Raw genomic sequence first — 12,285 nt, 5'->3', positions numbered from 1 at the left:
GCCATTTATTAACCCTCTAAGGCGCCTCTGAGACACGTATTACATTATTGACATTTGCGCAAAAATTAAAAACTTTTACATCAATTGAATATTTATCAGCAGTTAATTAAACAACAAATTACGCTTAGAAGATTTAAGAGCTCTCAGAAGCTTGTAACGGTAAATTTTATTATAATTTGCACAGAATAAATGTTATTTCGGCCCAAAAATTCTGAGCTACTACAAGTTGTTTGTTTCGTTTGTAAAAGTTAACATATTTAGCCAAATCGTTTCATATTTTCTTAGCTTTGAGGAAGGTTTATTTACTATTAAAATCACTTTAAATATTTGCAAATATATAATAGATGTGCGTTGTTGCAGGGTTACGGGTCTAGAGACACGCTTGGGGCTTTAAGGAATCTCTTGTTGCCTACAATTATTTTGGAACTGCTTGACTTTTTGCATACTGATTTTGGTTATAAGTGTGAATTTTGTTTATACAAATGTAATTAATAAATGAAATGGCAAAGCAGGTTCGTTTTAAGTTCTCCGACTTGTCACACTAATAACCAAAATCAGCCTACAAATTGCAAGCAGCTCTGGAATATTTTTAGGCAACAAGAGTTTCCTTGAAGCCCCAAGCGTGTTTCTACCCACGTATTCACTTTTTCTCACCTTCCAGGTAACCATATTAAAATCAATTGGTTCTTCTTAAATGTCAATTGAATTAAAAATTTTACATGGAGCAAACAGTTGTCTTTATAATTGCTTTTCAATTAGTTTATTTTCAAGCTTTGGAACTGAAAAATTAAAAGAACTCATAAGCCTGTAAAAAAAAAAGATAAGACAAGCTATTTATTTTTTCGTAGCTGCTTTCATTGCAAGCTGCTCTGCTCAACTGGCAGATGTATCATATCCTTGCAGATGTCCTGCTCTACCGCAAGATCCAATAGAGTCAAGGGAATTCATCTTGAACGACACGGAAGCATTGATTCCGTCACAGCGTGGATATCCTAGTAGTTGTCCTACTTTTGATGGACGTTTCACAATTACAGCGCAATATCCCAAGTTGCCTCCTTTCCAGATCTTTTGTGATTCTACTGTAGCTGGGCCTGGTTGGTTGGTGGTTGCGCGTCGCTTTGATGGAAGTGTGAACTTCTTTCGCAACTGGACTCTATACAAGGACGGTTTCGGGGCTCTGAGTGGCGAGTTTTTCATCGGCTTGGATAAGTTACATGCCATCACCGCCAGTCAGCAGCATGAGTTATATGTTTATCTGGAAGATTTCAACGGTCAGAGTAGATATGCGTTCTACGATAATTTTGCAATCAGCTCAGAAAAGAAATTTTATGAATTACAAAAGCTGGGAAGCTATACTGGCGATGCAGGTGATTCGCTAAAACCGCAGTTAAATATGAAATTCTCAACATTCGACAATGATCACAGTACAATAAAAGGCAGCACATGTGCAAGTGAAAGAACAGGAGCATGGTGGTATAGTGATTGTACTTACAGGTAAGTACAAGATAGACATTTTAATTAGATTATTATTTAATTGACTCTGCCTTCTTACAGCAATCTCTTCGGCTTATATCTGAACGGTCCGATTTAAAAATCGCTTTACTTAAGAGACATTACTTGGCATGCCTGGCGTGACGGTGAATATTCATATAAAACTGTGCTGATGATGGTGCGACCAACTTGCATTAAGTAAGAGTTTGATGATCCGGAGCTATTGAGATGGCTTTATGCAAGAGGTAATATACTATATACCATAGTTCTTTTGAGAATATATTTTTTGAATTAATAGTAAATTTCAACTAGTAAAAGTTAGCTGTTTGCTTAACATTTAATGCTTGTTCGAATTTTTATTGATCCTTCGATTGCAAATGCGAGTTTGCACTAGTAATAGTTAGCATATTTTTAATATTTTTTCACAGAATTTGTTTGCAAGCTAAGCATGATTTTATATTTAAATATGCCTTTAAAGTTTATGCGTTAATTTTCTGATAAGTTTTTAAAATTTATGTTCACACCCAAAAAAATCAAAACTTCAAATTTTTCCATGTTTGGAAAAATAAAAATTCGTGTGATTCGAGTAATCGGCCTCGGGCGCTTCGACAACTGGTTTCCTTTTTTATTTCTCTTTTAGTGTAGATATAATTTATTTCTCTTTTAGTGTAGAAATAAGCGATATGATGGGAAGAAACTCCAATAAGGACTTAAGTTATTACCTACTTATTGTTATTATTATGACCTCTTTGTGCGTCTTTCAATGCCAATGCAAAGAACACTGTGAAAAACTACAGTATTGCAAAGTTAGTATGCGGTTTATTTTAAATATAAATTAATATATTCTATGATGTGAAATTGGACATAAGGTGAAAATGATAAATGAAAATAATACGTATAAATAAATATTTCACTATGAGTAAACTCTTATCTCTCTATAGTAGGAAGCTAGTATAATTATATCTTTAATTTATTATTAACTCATTTCAATTTTTATCTTTTTCTATAGAAACAATACAATAAATTATTAATTTATTTTCGATTTCCTCCTAACATTTACTTACACTCTCTTGATTATCAGCTACGACAGTAAAATATATATAGATTAAATATTAGATTCAAGCCAAAAGTATAAAAGCTTGTGTGAATAATGAAAGCCGTTCAGTTCTAATAAGCCTTTCAAAAACAAAAGATGAGACTATCTATTTTAGCAGCTGTTGTTATTGCAAGCTGCTGTGCTCTACCGCAAGATCCAATAGAGTCAAGGGAATTTATCTTGAACGACACGGAAGCATTGATTCCGTCACAGCGTGGATATCCTAGTAGTTGTCCTACTTGGGATTGAAGTTTTACAATTACAGCGCAATATCCCAAGTTGCCTCCTTTCCAGATCTTATGTGATTCTACTGTAGTTGGGCCTGGTTGGTAATTGCGCGTCGCTTTGATGGAAGTGTGAACTTCTTTCGCAACTGGACTGTATACAAGGACGGTGATCTGAATGGTTTTCCATCGGCTTGAATAAGTTACATGCCATCAAATAAAACTATGCTGATGATGGTGCGACTTACTTGCATTGCGACTTAGATAAGAGTATAATAAATATAAAATAAACAAATAAAGTTGAACTTAATATTTGTTAATGTATTTAAATTTTTGAACATCTCAGGAATTCTCGAAATATTTCTCGATTATTTGTGAACGTTATCAGATAGCAATGATTATAATTAGTAAACATTAGTTAACTGTTATTCCTTTGCCTATCGTTTGATGAGTCCGAGCTCTTCGGTAGATTAGTTAGTGCAAAAGGTACTTAATGATGTAAGTTCTACAGTAAGGTTTACCAAATTAAATTGACATCAGGTACAAAACTAATCAAGATCTTTGCATTGGGTAGCGTATCTGGACCAATTAGCAATGTTTGTGTAATGTAAGTAATTTTTTTTATTAATTAATGTGTAATGATATTAATTTATAATATAACAACTGAAAGAAATGCATTAAATAGTTCGATACAGCCATGTCCGTCTGTCTGTCAGTATGAGTAACACAAGCTCAGAGACAACAGGTGTTTGAGTTACTAAATTTCGGTATGTGGGTATATACCGCAGATCGCTTTGAGTTTTAAAATTTTAATTTTGTCACCCCGACTTCGCAGTTGTAAAACAAAACTTGTTTGGACAACACGAAATTTCAATTTATGCCCACAATACTTCTTTAAGATTCGGCCGCAGGCTAGAGAGACCGATCGAGTAAACACCTTCGGATATATTCACACCAATCATCATTCATCCTACAAAGACAGTCGCTGGCGATGTCCCAATCAAAGTGCATAAAAGAGTTGGCTGCGGTCGGATTATAGCGATTCCTGTTTCAATATATGATGCACCAGCTACAAATTTAATTAATTGGTTCTTCTTAAATGTCAATGCATGCTACAATTATAGCGTGAATTTATGGAGCACTAAACAGTTTATTTTTATTATTTCAATCAGTTTATTTTCAAGCTTTACAACTAAACGATGCATTTTGTAACACAACTGTGTATTTTACTATCCATTGCTATGGTAAGCTTTGAACAATATATGTATGTCCGTATATTTTTTAGCCTAATAAATCAAACAATTTTTAGGTTATGGGTAGCCCAAAGGAGTATGAATTGGAGTGTATGAAAGCTGCGCAAAATATAAGCGAACACGAAATAGCCGATGGGATAGTAAATCCGAAAAAAGATTCGAATGGTGTGGATAAACGCATAAAATGCTTTCTCGACTGTATTTTCAAATCTCTCGGAATTACTTCAGGTCAATCATTTATCGAGAAAATGCCAAGTGATGCAGGTTCGATAAATGATGGCACGGAAGTAATTAAATGTTGGGATAAGCAAACCCAAGGAGATGATTGCCAAAGGGCATACGAGTTTGTTCTTTGTTTGCGTTTCGTAATCTGATTTAATATATTTAAAATCATTAATTGCACATAATTGTTTTTATACACTTTTTGAAAATATTAAACGTTATCATAAAGTTGTATAAATATATGAAACAGATAAAGGGAGGCATGGTAGTTACCAAGTATATATGTTATTGATCAGCAAGACAATCTGAGTCGATATAGCCATGTCCGTCTGTCTGTCAGTATGAGCAGCAATAACTCAGAGACAACAGGGGTTAGAGTTACCAAATTTGGTATGTGGGTATAATTACCGCAGATCGCTTTGAGCTTACAAATTTTAATTTTGTCACCCCGACTCCGAAATTGTAAAATAAAGCTGGTTTGGACAACACGAAATTATCAATTTATGCCCACAATACTTCTTTAAGATTCAATCACAGGCAGCAGACCGATCGGATGAATACCTTCGGATATTCAATCATCATTCATCCTATGTATAAAGAAAGTCGCTGGCTATGTCCCAATCAAAGTGCATAAAAGAGTTGGCTGCGGTCAGCTTTCATGCGATTCCTGTTTCAATATATGATGCACCAGCTACAAATGTAATTTATTGGTTCTTCTTAAATGTCAATGCATGTCACAGTTATAGCGTGAATTTATGGAGCACTAAACAGTTTATTTTCATTATTTCAATCAGTTTATTTTCAAGCTTTACAACTGAACGATGCATTTTGTAACACAACTGTGTATTTTACTATCCATTGCTATGGTAAGCTTTGAACAATATATGTATGTCCGTATATTTTTTAGCCTAATAAATTTAACAATTTTTAGGTTATAGGTATTCAAACGGATAATATAATAAAGTGTATGAATGCTGCGCGTGATCAGGGCTTAAGCGAACTCGAAATAGTCTATGGGCTAATGAATCCGAAAAAAGATTCGAATAATATGGATAGTCGCATAAAATGCGTTTACGACTGTATTTTCAAATCTTTCGGAATTACTTCAGGTCAATCATTTATCGAGAAAATGCCAATGGATGCAGGTTCGATAAATAATGACACGCACATAATTAGATACTGGGATAATCAAACCCAAGGAGATGATTGCCAAAGGGCAAACGAGTTTATTATTTGTATGCGTCTCAAATTCTGATTTAAAATATATAAAATCATTTATTGCACATGTTTTTATACACTGTGATAATTTACGAAAAACGTTAAAGGGTATCATAAAGTTGTGTAAGTGTTGCTAACAGGCATATATTCTTGATATCTTATCTTCATATGAAATCTCGTCTTTTATTTTATACAAACTTTTTGATACAATCCTGCATGGCAAAGGAATACTCACAGGCATCATTTTCCTTGCTATGCGTAAAATAACATCCTCTAATTTCATCAGTTATGCTTTTAAGCAGCGGATTCTTAAGTAGAAATCTTTGTATATTGAATTTACCACTAGCATCCTTCATATTAGTGCTCTCAAATATACAGTTTATATAGCACTTGTAGCTTCTATCTACGCTAGACAAATCTCCGCCGGGGCTATGCGTATTCAATACTTTGACTTTCACTTTTTTGGTTAGCTGAACCTTTTTCATACAAGCAGCTTCAATCTTTTGTATCTTTTTTATGTCTGCTGCACTGATTATCTGAAATACTTAAGCTGGATTAGATGTTACAAGATAATTCGACAAGCTAACCAGCGCAAAGCAGAACAATAAACACAACTGTATAATGGAATTCATTATGAATGTGTTAGCTGCAACAAATCTGTTTTAAAACTGAATAGTATACGCTTCAGTTGTAATTATCACAGACTCTAGTGTGTCGAATGTTAGAATCCTTCTTGAGCATGAAGACTGGACACTATGTTACCCATCTTTCCGATACTAATTACGGCTGTGTTCTATGGCTTAAGGCAAGATACAACATAATTCAGGATATCACTCATATACTTTAGACTGAAATCTATTTAACCAATTCGAAGCAAGTTTATAGGGAGATTATATTGAAAGTATTCTAAACTTAGTTTTGATGATAAAAGCTAAAAATATCGTGTCTCCAAAAAAGGAATCTGTGTCTTCTTAAACTAGCCCGATTGTTGCAAAATCCTCCCTCTATCTCGCTTAGATGAAAAACTTTCAATCGGTTAACATTAAATACAAAAGTCAACTGTAACGAAAGTGTAAAATTAAATTAAAAGAATTTAACGCAACCAAATGTTAAAGCGATAAACATAGCAACGTGTATTACAGCATATAAAATTGATTAATTATGGAAACATTATGTAGCAAGCAATGTAATTTGCATAAGTAATGCATAGAGTAAACAAATGTTGAATTCTCCAGAGCTATTTTTGGTCATTATATCATTTACCCAATCGAGGTGAAAATATACATCCGTGTATATGGAGGGGACATGTTCTTGGCCGCAGCCCAGTTGGTATGTAACAATGCCATATACGGTTAGATTTCTCATAAAGGGATTGCCCGAGTCACCTGCGCAGGGATGCTCATCCTCAGTGCTCTCTAAATTGCCAGCGCAGAGCATACCTGGCTGAAAGTCCTGCAGCAAGTCCTTGCAAACTGTATCGTTCTGCAGATCTATATCGATAATCAACGCTTTGGAAGATAAGAATCCACCCTAGTGATAGAAATCGATAGTTTGTCTGCACAGCAAGCTCTAGTCTAGATTACTAACCAGGAAGACTCGACCCCAGCCAATTACTTGATATATTTCTCCTGCTATGGCTGGCCTTTTGGGCAATTGTATAATCCCCACGCGTTGATTGTCTTCGGGCAGAGGCGCTAAGAGCAGTATAAGTGCAATATTATTCATATTCAAAAGCGTAAAGCTCTCCGGCACAAACACTCGCTTTGCCGGCATACCCACGCTCTCATCTCTCACAAACTTAAGTCTGTTGGGTGTGCCGGCCACTACAAATAGAAACCGCGCCCTATACACAACGTAACGATGGCTAGCGATAGAACTAGATTGGGCATCACTGTCTTGAATTTACAAGTAATACTCACTCCATAACACACTGAGCGGCTGTCAAAATGAACAAGCGGGAAATTATGGCGCCGCCACAATAATGATTGTCACCATAGTAGCGATGGGGTGTGCGCGATCTTATGGAGACCACGTATTTACCTAGATTATCAATTTTATCGTCATCATAATAGGGCGTGGCAAGTGCGCTTATTATATAAACCATGAAAGCGTTGCCCAACAATATTAGCCAAATTCTTGCAAATGTTATAGACATTCTAGACAAAATTTGTTTTGTTTCAATTCTAGGCGAGTTTTGAAGCTTAAAGCTGAGTACGGCCGATTGTTGCAATTAGTGTATCCAAAATTGAAAATACCTTCAAAATGTTGTGAATCACACAGATCAATTACCATATGACAAACAACATAACACATTCCTTAAATAAAACAAAAAAATAATCTACAATAAACGATTTTAATAATGTTCAATCAGTTATTTAATTTAATATTTTTTATTAATAATTTTTGGTAACAGTAAGTTAAATCTGCTGCTGCTGTAGCTCTGAGTTCTTGTTGCCCATACTGACAGACAGACTGGCATGGTTATATCGACTCAGATTGTCTTGCTGAACAAGAATATGTATGCATCACTCAGTTCCAAAGCTCGAAAATAAACTGATTGAAATTATAAAATAATGATTGGTGATCCGTCACGCTTTAATTTCATTTTGAAACATGTAGCTGAGGCATTAAAGGTGAGCGCAGCTAACGTTCTGATACTCTTGAATATGGAATCGCCAGCGACTGTGAATATTGAAGTTAACTATTAGATTGGTATATTTGTAGATTGGTAATTAGTGGCATTGGTCGAGTGTGCTCAATTTGAAGGAAATCATTTGAGTGCACTATTTTTTTTTGATTTGAAATTTAAAGCAATGCGTGTTAAATTTAAAAGTAATAGTTATTGGTCTACCTTTGGTTTCAGGTGCTTCTTTATAATATACTTATATTTATATAAAAAACAGAGCTCTAAAGATTAAATAAATGAATAATTCTAAGCGTATCTCGAAATCAATACGTTGCTAAGCACAGTTAGTTTTTGTTATAACAAATTCGATGATAGCTTGCATGGGTGTAGCCAGATAAACAGATGGATCGTGAATGAAAATCCTAAGTTTATTGCTCAGTTATATTTCTGCACTGCTGCTGAAGTTAAGTAAAATGTTTGAATATTTATGGTTTACATATGTATTAATATAATATTTGTATAAGCTGCAACCCCCTTAAATTATTAACTGGCTAAATGACTGACATAATATATGATTTAAGCTGTTGGTAATGTTAGAAATTAATTTGAAAGTAAGCGTTTTAATATTTAAAACAAAGCGATGACTGTTTGACTGGCGGCCAAATAATATTTATAATTCAAGCTAAAGAGTAAATTTTGGGCTCCCTGGTAAAAATACAAATGAGTGCGAACTAAAAATAGCTTGCGCCTTATCAGAGCTGTCTGCGTTCTTATCAATGTACTCGCATCTATATTTTAATATTTGTACATCATGTATAGAGCTGGCTGGCATTTCATAAAGTGCGCTCAACTCTGAAGCTGAAAATGCTTTTAAATTCGTGCTCGATTTCGATTTTGTGGCTGTCCGTGCTGCTGGCTGCGGCGTATGAGGTGCCCAAAGCGCAAGTGCGTGTGTTCTATCCCAGAGGATTTGAGGTATCCATACCGCATGAGGCGGGCATCTCATTGTTTGCATTTCACGGCAAGCTCAATGAGGAGTTCGATGGCCTGGAGGCGGGTCGTTGGGCGCGCGATATACCCAGAGCCAAGCGCGAACGCTGGACGTTTCGGGATCGCGAGACGGCACTGAAGCTGGGCGATACGCTCTACTACTGGACGTATGTAATCTATAACGGGTTGGGCTATCGCGAGGATGATGCGGCCCATGTGGTAACCGAGTACATCAATGAGCGGCAGCAGCAGCAGCGCACGTAGCGTATGCGTAATGCCAGCGCATAATGCAATTAACTCAACTGATATTTAAATAAATATGCAATGGTATGAAAAAAAAATAAAATGATATATAATACGCTTTAATGCAAATGCATTTATTATACACTTAGCGCCGCCGCCGCCGTCATCGCTCACTGTGTGATGTATTTAATTAGTTGTGTTAATCAAATTTGCCAGGCACAATTATGCGCTTTTAAACGCTACCATTAATCATAAATAAATAAGCTATATTGTTGCTATAAAATAGCAACGCACAGTTGCACTTACAAGCCTTACAAGTGCCACACCCAGTTGAGCCTTTGAGGCTCGTTCAACTGTTGGTTAAGTTTTACTTTTTATTTTAGTTGCGTCTACTACTTTTTATCTCGCACTGTAAGCAACAACAAAGCAAATGCAATTACAACGGCAACGTGCACACAAATTTTTTGCACTCACTGTAGCTAAATTGGTCTGGCAAATGCGTTACAATTTCTTTTGCGCACTTTTATGCTTTTTCTCTCTATATATATATGTAGTTTTTTCCGATTTGCTTTGCTTTTTGTGCAATGCGTTAAACGCTTCATTGCCGGCTGCTTTTTCATCAAGAGTGCAACAAATGTTGAAATATGCTTACAGCTTAGAGCTTACAGAAAGTAAAACTGCTTTAAAATTTGTTTATTTAAATCAAGTATTTTGCTGATCAGCGAGTTAGCAGCTGCTGCTTCAAAAGTCGCAGCACATTTGTAATCCTTTTTTTTTGTGAGGGTATCAAAGGGGCAGCTACACACGTTCAAGCGCTTAATGCATGACACGTTTCGCCTTGGGGCGTGCGCCCCCAGACTTGCCGCATATACAGACAAACATACAAACATATATATGTATTTTTTATACTGTTTGTTGGTGCATGGCAAGTGTCATAAATATTCTTTGGCGTTGCTTTATTTCTTGCCAAGGCGCTGCAGACGACGAGCAGTTTATCAATAATGCAAAACATTCGAGCCAAGGGGCGCGTACCCAGCGCTCAACATACAGCAAAGAGAGTGCAGAGTGGATAGTGAGCAGTGGGCTGGGCCATGTAGTGATGGCACTTTGTAGGTCGTGCAGTCGAGCGGCATAAGCTGCTTGGGCTACAGCTTCTTGTCTTCGCCCCTTGGGTGTGGGTCTGGGTCTGGCTCTGAATTTGGGACTGAGTGCATGTTTGTCGATTTGACTACGATTGCGGAAACGTATACAGTTCGTTGATCATTATCCGGTTCGTGAGGCATTCCAGGCAATCCGTTTTCCACAAACACGTGACGTTGCACCCAATGCACTGAGTAGTCGGCAATCGGTAATCGCAGTCCTTACGCTATTGAACTTATTACCGACAAGCGGCAGCAGCAGCAGCAGCAGCAGCACTCTGAGTGGGTATTTAGTAGTGACAAGCGAACACACACATTTCAATTCCTGGACATCAATGGTCGGGGCGTGTGGCCTTTCGCTCTAGAGCTTTACTTAATGTCCATTACTCCTGGTTTATGTTTGCATTAGGCCAAAGTGCTGAAAATTTCTCGCCTCGCTGTGCCACTTTGCCAATTGGCAGCTTCCAAACTATACCAATGCCTATGCTGCATTAAATGCTGCCACAAACACACACACATACACACACACACACACACGTACATAGGCAACAACTAATGGCGCATGCAGTAATTGCATTTTCTATATGCAGACATGCTTACATTTCATTTTAAATTGCACTCGGACATTCTCTAGCATAGCAATTTTTATATTTCAAACTCAGTTATTAACATTCAATAATTATTTTAATTCTCTATACATTTTGTTTACAATTACAATTTCCAAATGTCGTCTATCTTGCATTAAAGCGGTCAAACTCAAACTCTTCTCAAGCTTTGTGCATTAAAAATGAAATGATGACATTTTTAAACAACATAGATTATAGTATAGCGAATATATCTACATTATTAACTTATAGCTATTAACTTCTAAAATGTAATTGCATCAAATTTGCCCAAGACAACTCCATGAAATGTGGAATTTTTTATAGCGTTGATAGTTAAGACTGCTAATCCTGAATTTCAGCTACAGACATCAAATCAAATAATGCTCAAAATTTGCCAGCCAAATGATCATAGCGTTGACTTTCGGAACCAGAACTTGCGACATCGACATTAATAATTATTATTTTTTATTATATACTTAGATTACTAATATAAACTACATATACAGGTTTGTCCACTGTTTACTGGGGTTGACTGTATTATGCAAATGTTTTAAAAACAAATTTTTGCCTTCAATAAACAATAAAAATTAATGCAACCTCAGGTAGTCTCTGTGTAATATATGATGCAACTATATAAAAGCTACGAAGTTAAGAAAGTGCGTTAAAAGCTGTTGGAACTAGTTTACTTTGTTTTCAGCAGCTATTTAAAAAAACTTAGAAAATGATTCGATTTCTTATACTATTGTTGGCTGTTTTTTTCTATTCAACTCAGGTGAGTTAAAGAATTTTAAAATATATTTTATATTTTGTCTTAATCTGAATCTTAAGAATATGATTATACGGAGTGCATGACTCATATTAAAGCTGTCATGGATTGGGTACGCGATCCAAAATTCCCCCTTCCGACTCAGATAGAAAAGCCCTATCAATGCTATATGTACTGTTATATTCGTGACCTTACCACCCCAGAAATGGCCGCTGTGAAGAATGGATACCTTATTGATAAATTTGGTGAAGAGATTGTGAACAAATGTGATGAAAAGCATAAATATAAGCAGAATGAGTGTGATTATTTTAAATTTTATGAAAATTTCATCCGTTTGCTTTTGAAATTCAACAACAAATAATACAAATTAATGCAACTTTATGACTAGATCATTTTCTTAAGTAAATATTCA

The 12,285-nt window shown here is 35.8% G+C and overlaps 3 protein-coding genes across 3 annotated transcripts; 2 read left to right on the top strand and 1 right to left on the bottom strand.

The window, feature by feature from the left end:
• The first annotated feature begins 719 nt into the window (after positions 1-719).
• On the top strand, positions 720-1,724 carry LOC108594890 (ficolin-1). The gene is made up of 3 exons (XM_017980028.2): positions 720-731; positions 821-1,494; positions 1,555-1,724. Exons 1-3 carry the CDS (start codon positions 720-722, stop codon positions 1,589-1,591), a joined length of 723 nt encoding a protein of 240 aa, XP_017835517.1. The 3' UTR covers positions 1,592-1,724.
• A 4,916-nt stretch (positions 1,725-6,640) lies between these two features.
• On the bottom strand, positions 6,641-7,654 carry LOC108595840 (trypsin-2). Its single transcript, XM_017981131.1, has 3 exons — positions 7,424-7,654; positions 7,092-7,368; positions 6,641-7,034 (listed from the first exon to the last, which is right to left on the bottom strand). Exons 1-3 carry the CDS (start codon positions 7,606-7,608, stop codon positions 6,675-6,677), a joined length of 822 nt encoding a protein of 273 aa, XP_017836620.1. The 5' UTR covers positions 7,609-7,654; the 3' UTR covers positions 6,641-6,674.
• Positions 7,655-8,970: 1,316 nt separating this feature from the next.
• On the top strand, positions 8,971-9,486 carry LOC108595830 (gram-negative bacteria-binding protein 3). Its single transcript, XM_017981121.1, has one exon. The coding sequence runs from the start codon at positions 8,995-8,997 to the stop codon at positions 9,382-9,384; it is 390 nt and encodes a 129-aa protein (XP_017836610.1). The 5' UTR covers positions 8,971-8,994; the 3' UTR covers positions 9,385-9,486.
• The last annotated feature ends 2,799 nt before the right edge of the window (positions 9,487-12,285 follow it).

This window comes from Drosophila busckii, chromosome 2R (assembly GCF_011750605.1).
Source record: "Drosophila busckii strain San Diego stock center, stock number 13000-0081.31 chromosome 2R, ASM1175060v1, whole genome shotgun sequence".
NCBI lineage: Eukaryota > Metazoa > Arthropoda > Insecta > Diptera > Drosophilidae > Drosophila > Drosophila busckii.
The sequence above is the reverse complement of the archived record's forward strand: the minus strand, read 5'-3'. Positions and strand labels throughout refer to the sequence as shown.

Coding starts and splice junctions, on each gene's coding strand:
- LOC108594890 (XM_017980028.2), top strand. Junction 1,495..1,554: donor TATAGTGATTGTACTTACAG/GTAAGTACAAGA, acceptor GCCTTCTTACAG/CAATCTCTTCGGCTTATATC.
- LOC108595840 (XM_017981131.1), bottom strand. CDS start 7,608: ATGGTTTATATAATAAGCGCACTTGCCACGCCCTATTATGATGACGAT. Junction 7,369..7,423: donor GCCGCTCAGTGTGTTATGGA/GTGAGTATTACT, acceptor TTCTATCGCTAG/CCATCGTTACGTTGTGTATA. Junction 7,035..7,091: donor GCTGGGGTCGAGTCTTCCTG/GTTAGTAATCTA, acceptor TTCTATCACTAG/GGTGGATTCTTATCTTCCAA.
- LOC108595830 (XM_017981121.1), top strand. CDS start 8,995: ATGCTTTTAAATTCGTGCTCGATTTCGATTTTGTGGCTGTCCGTGCTG.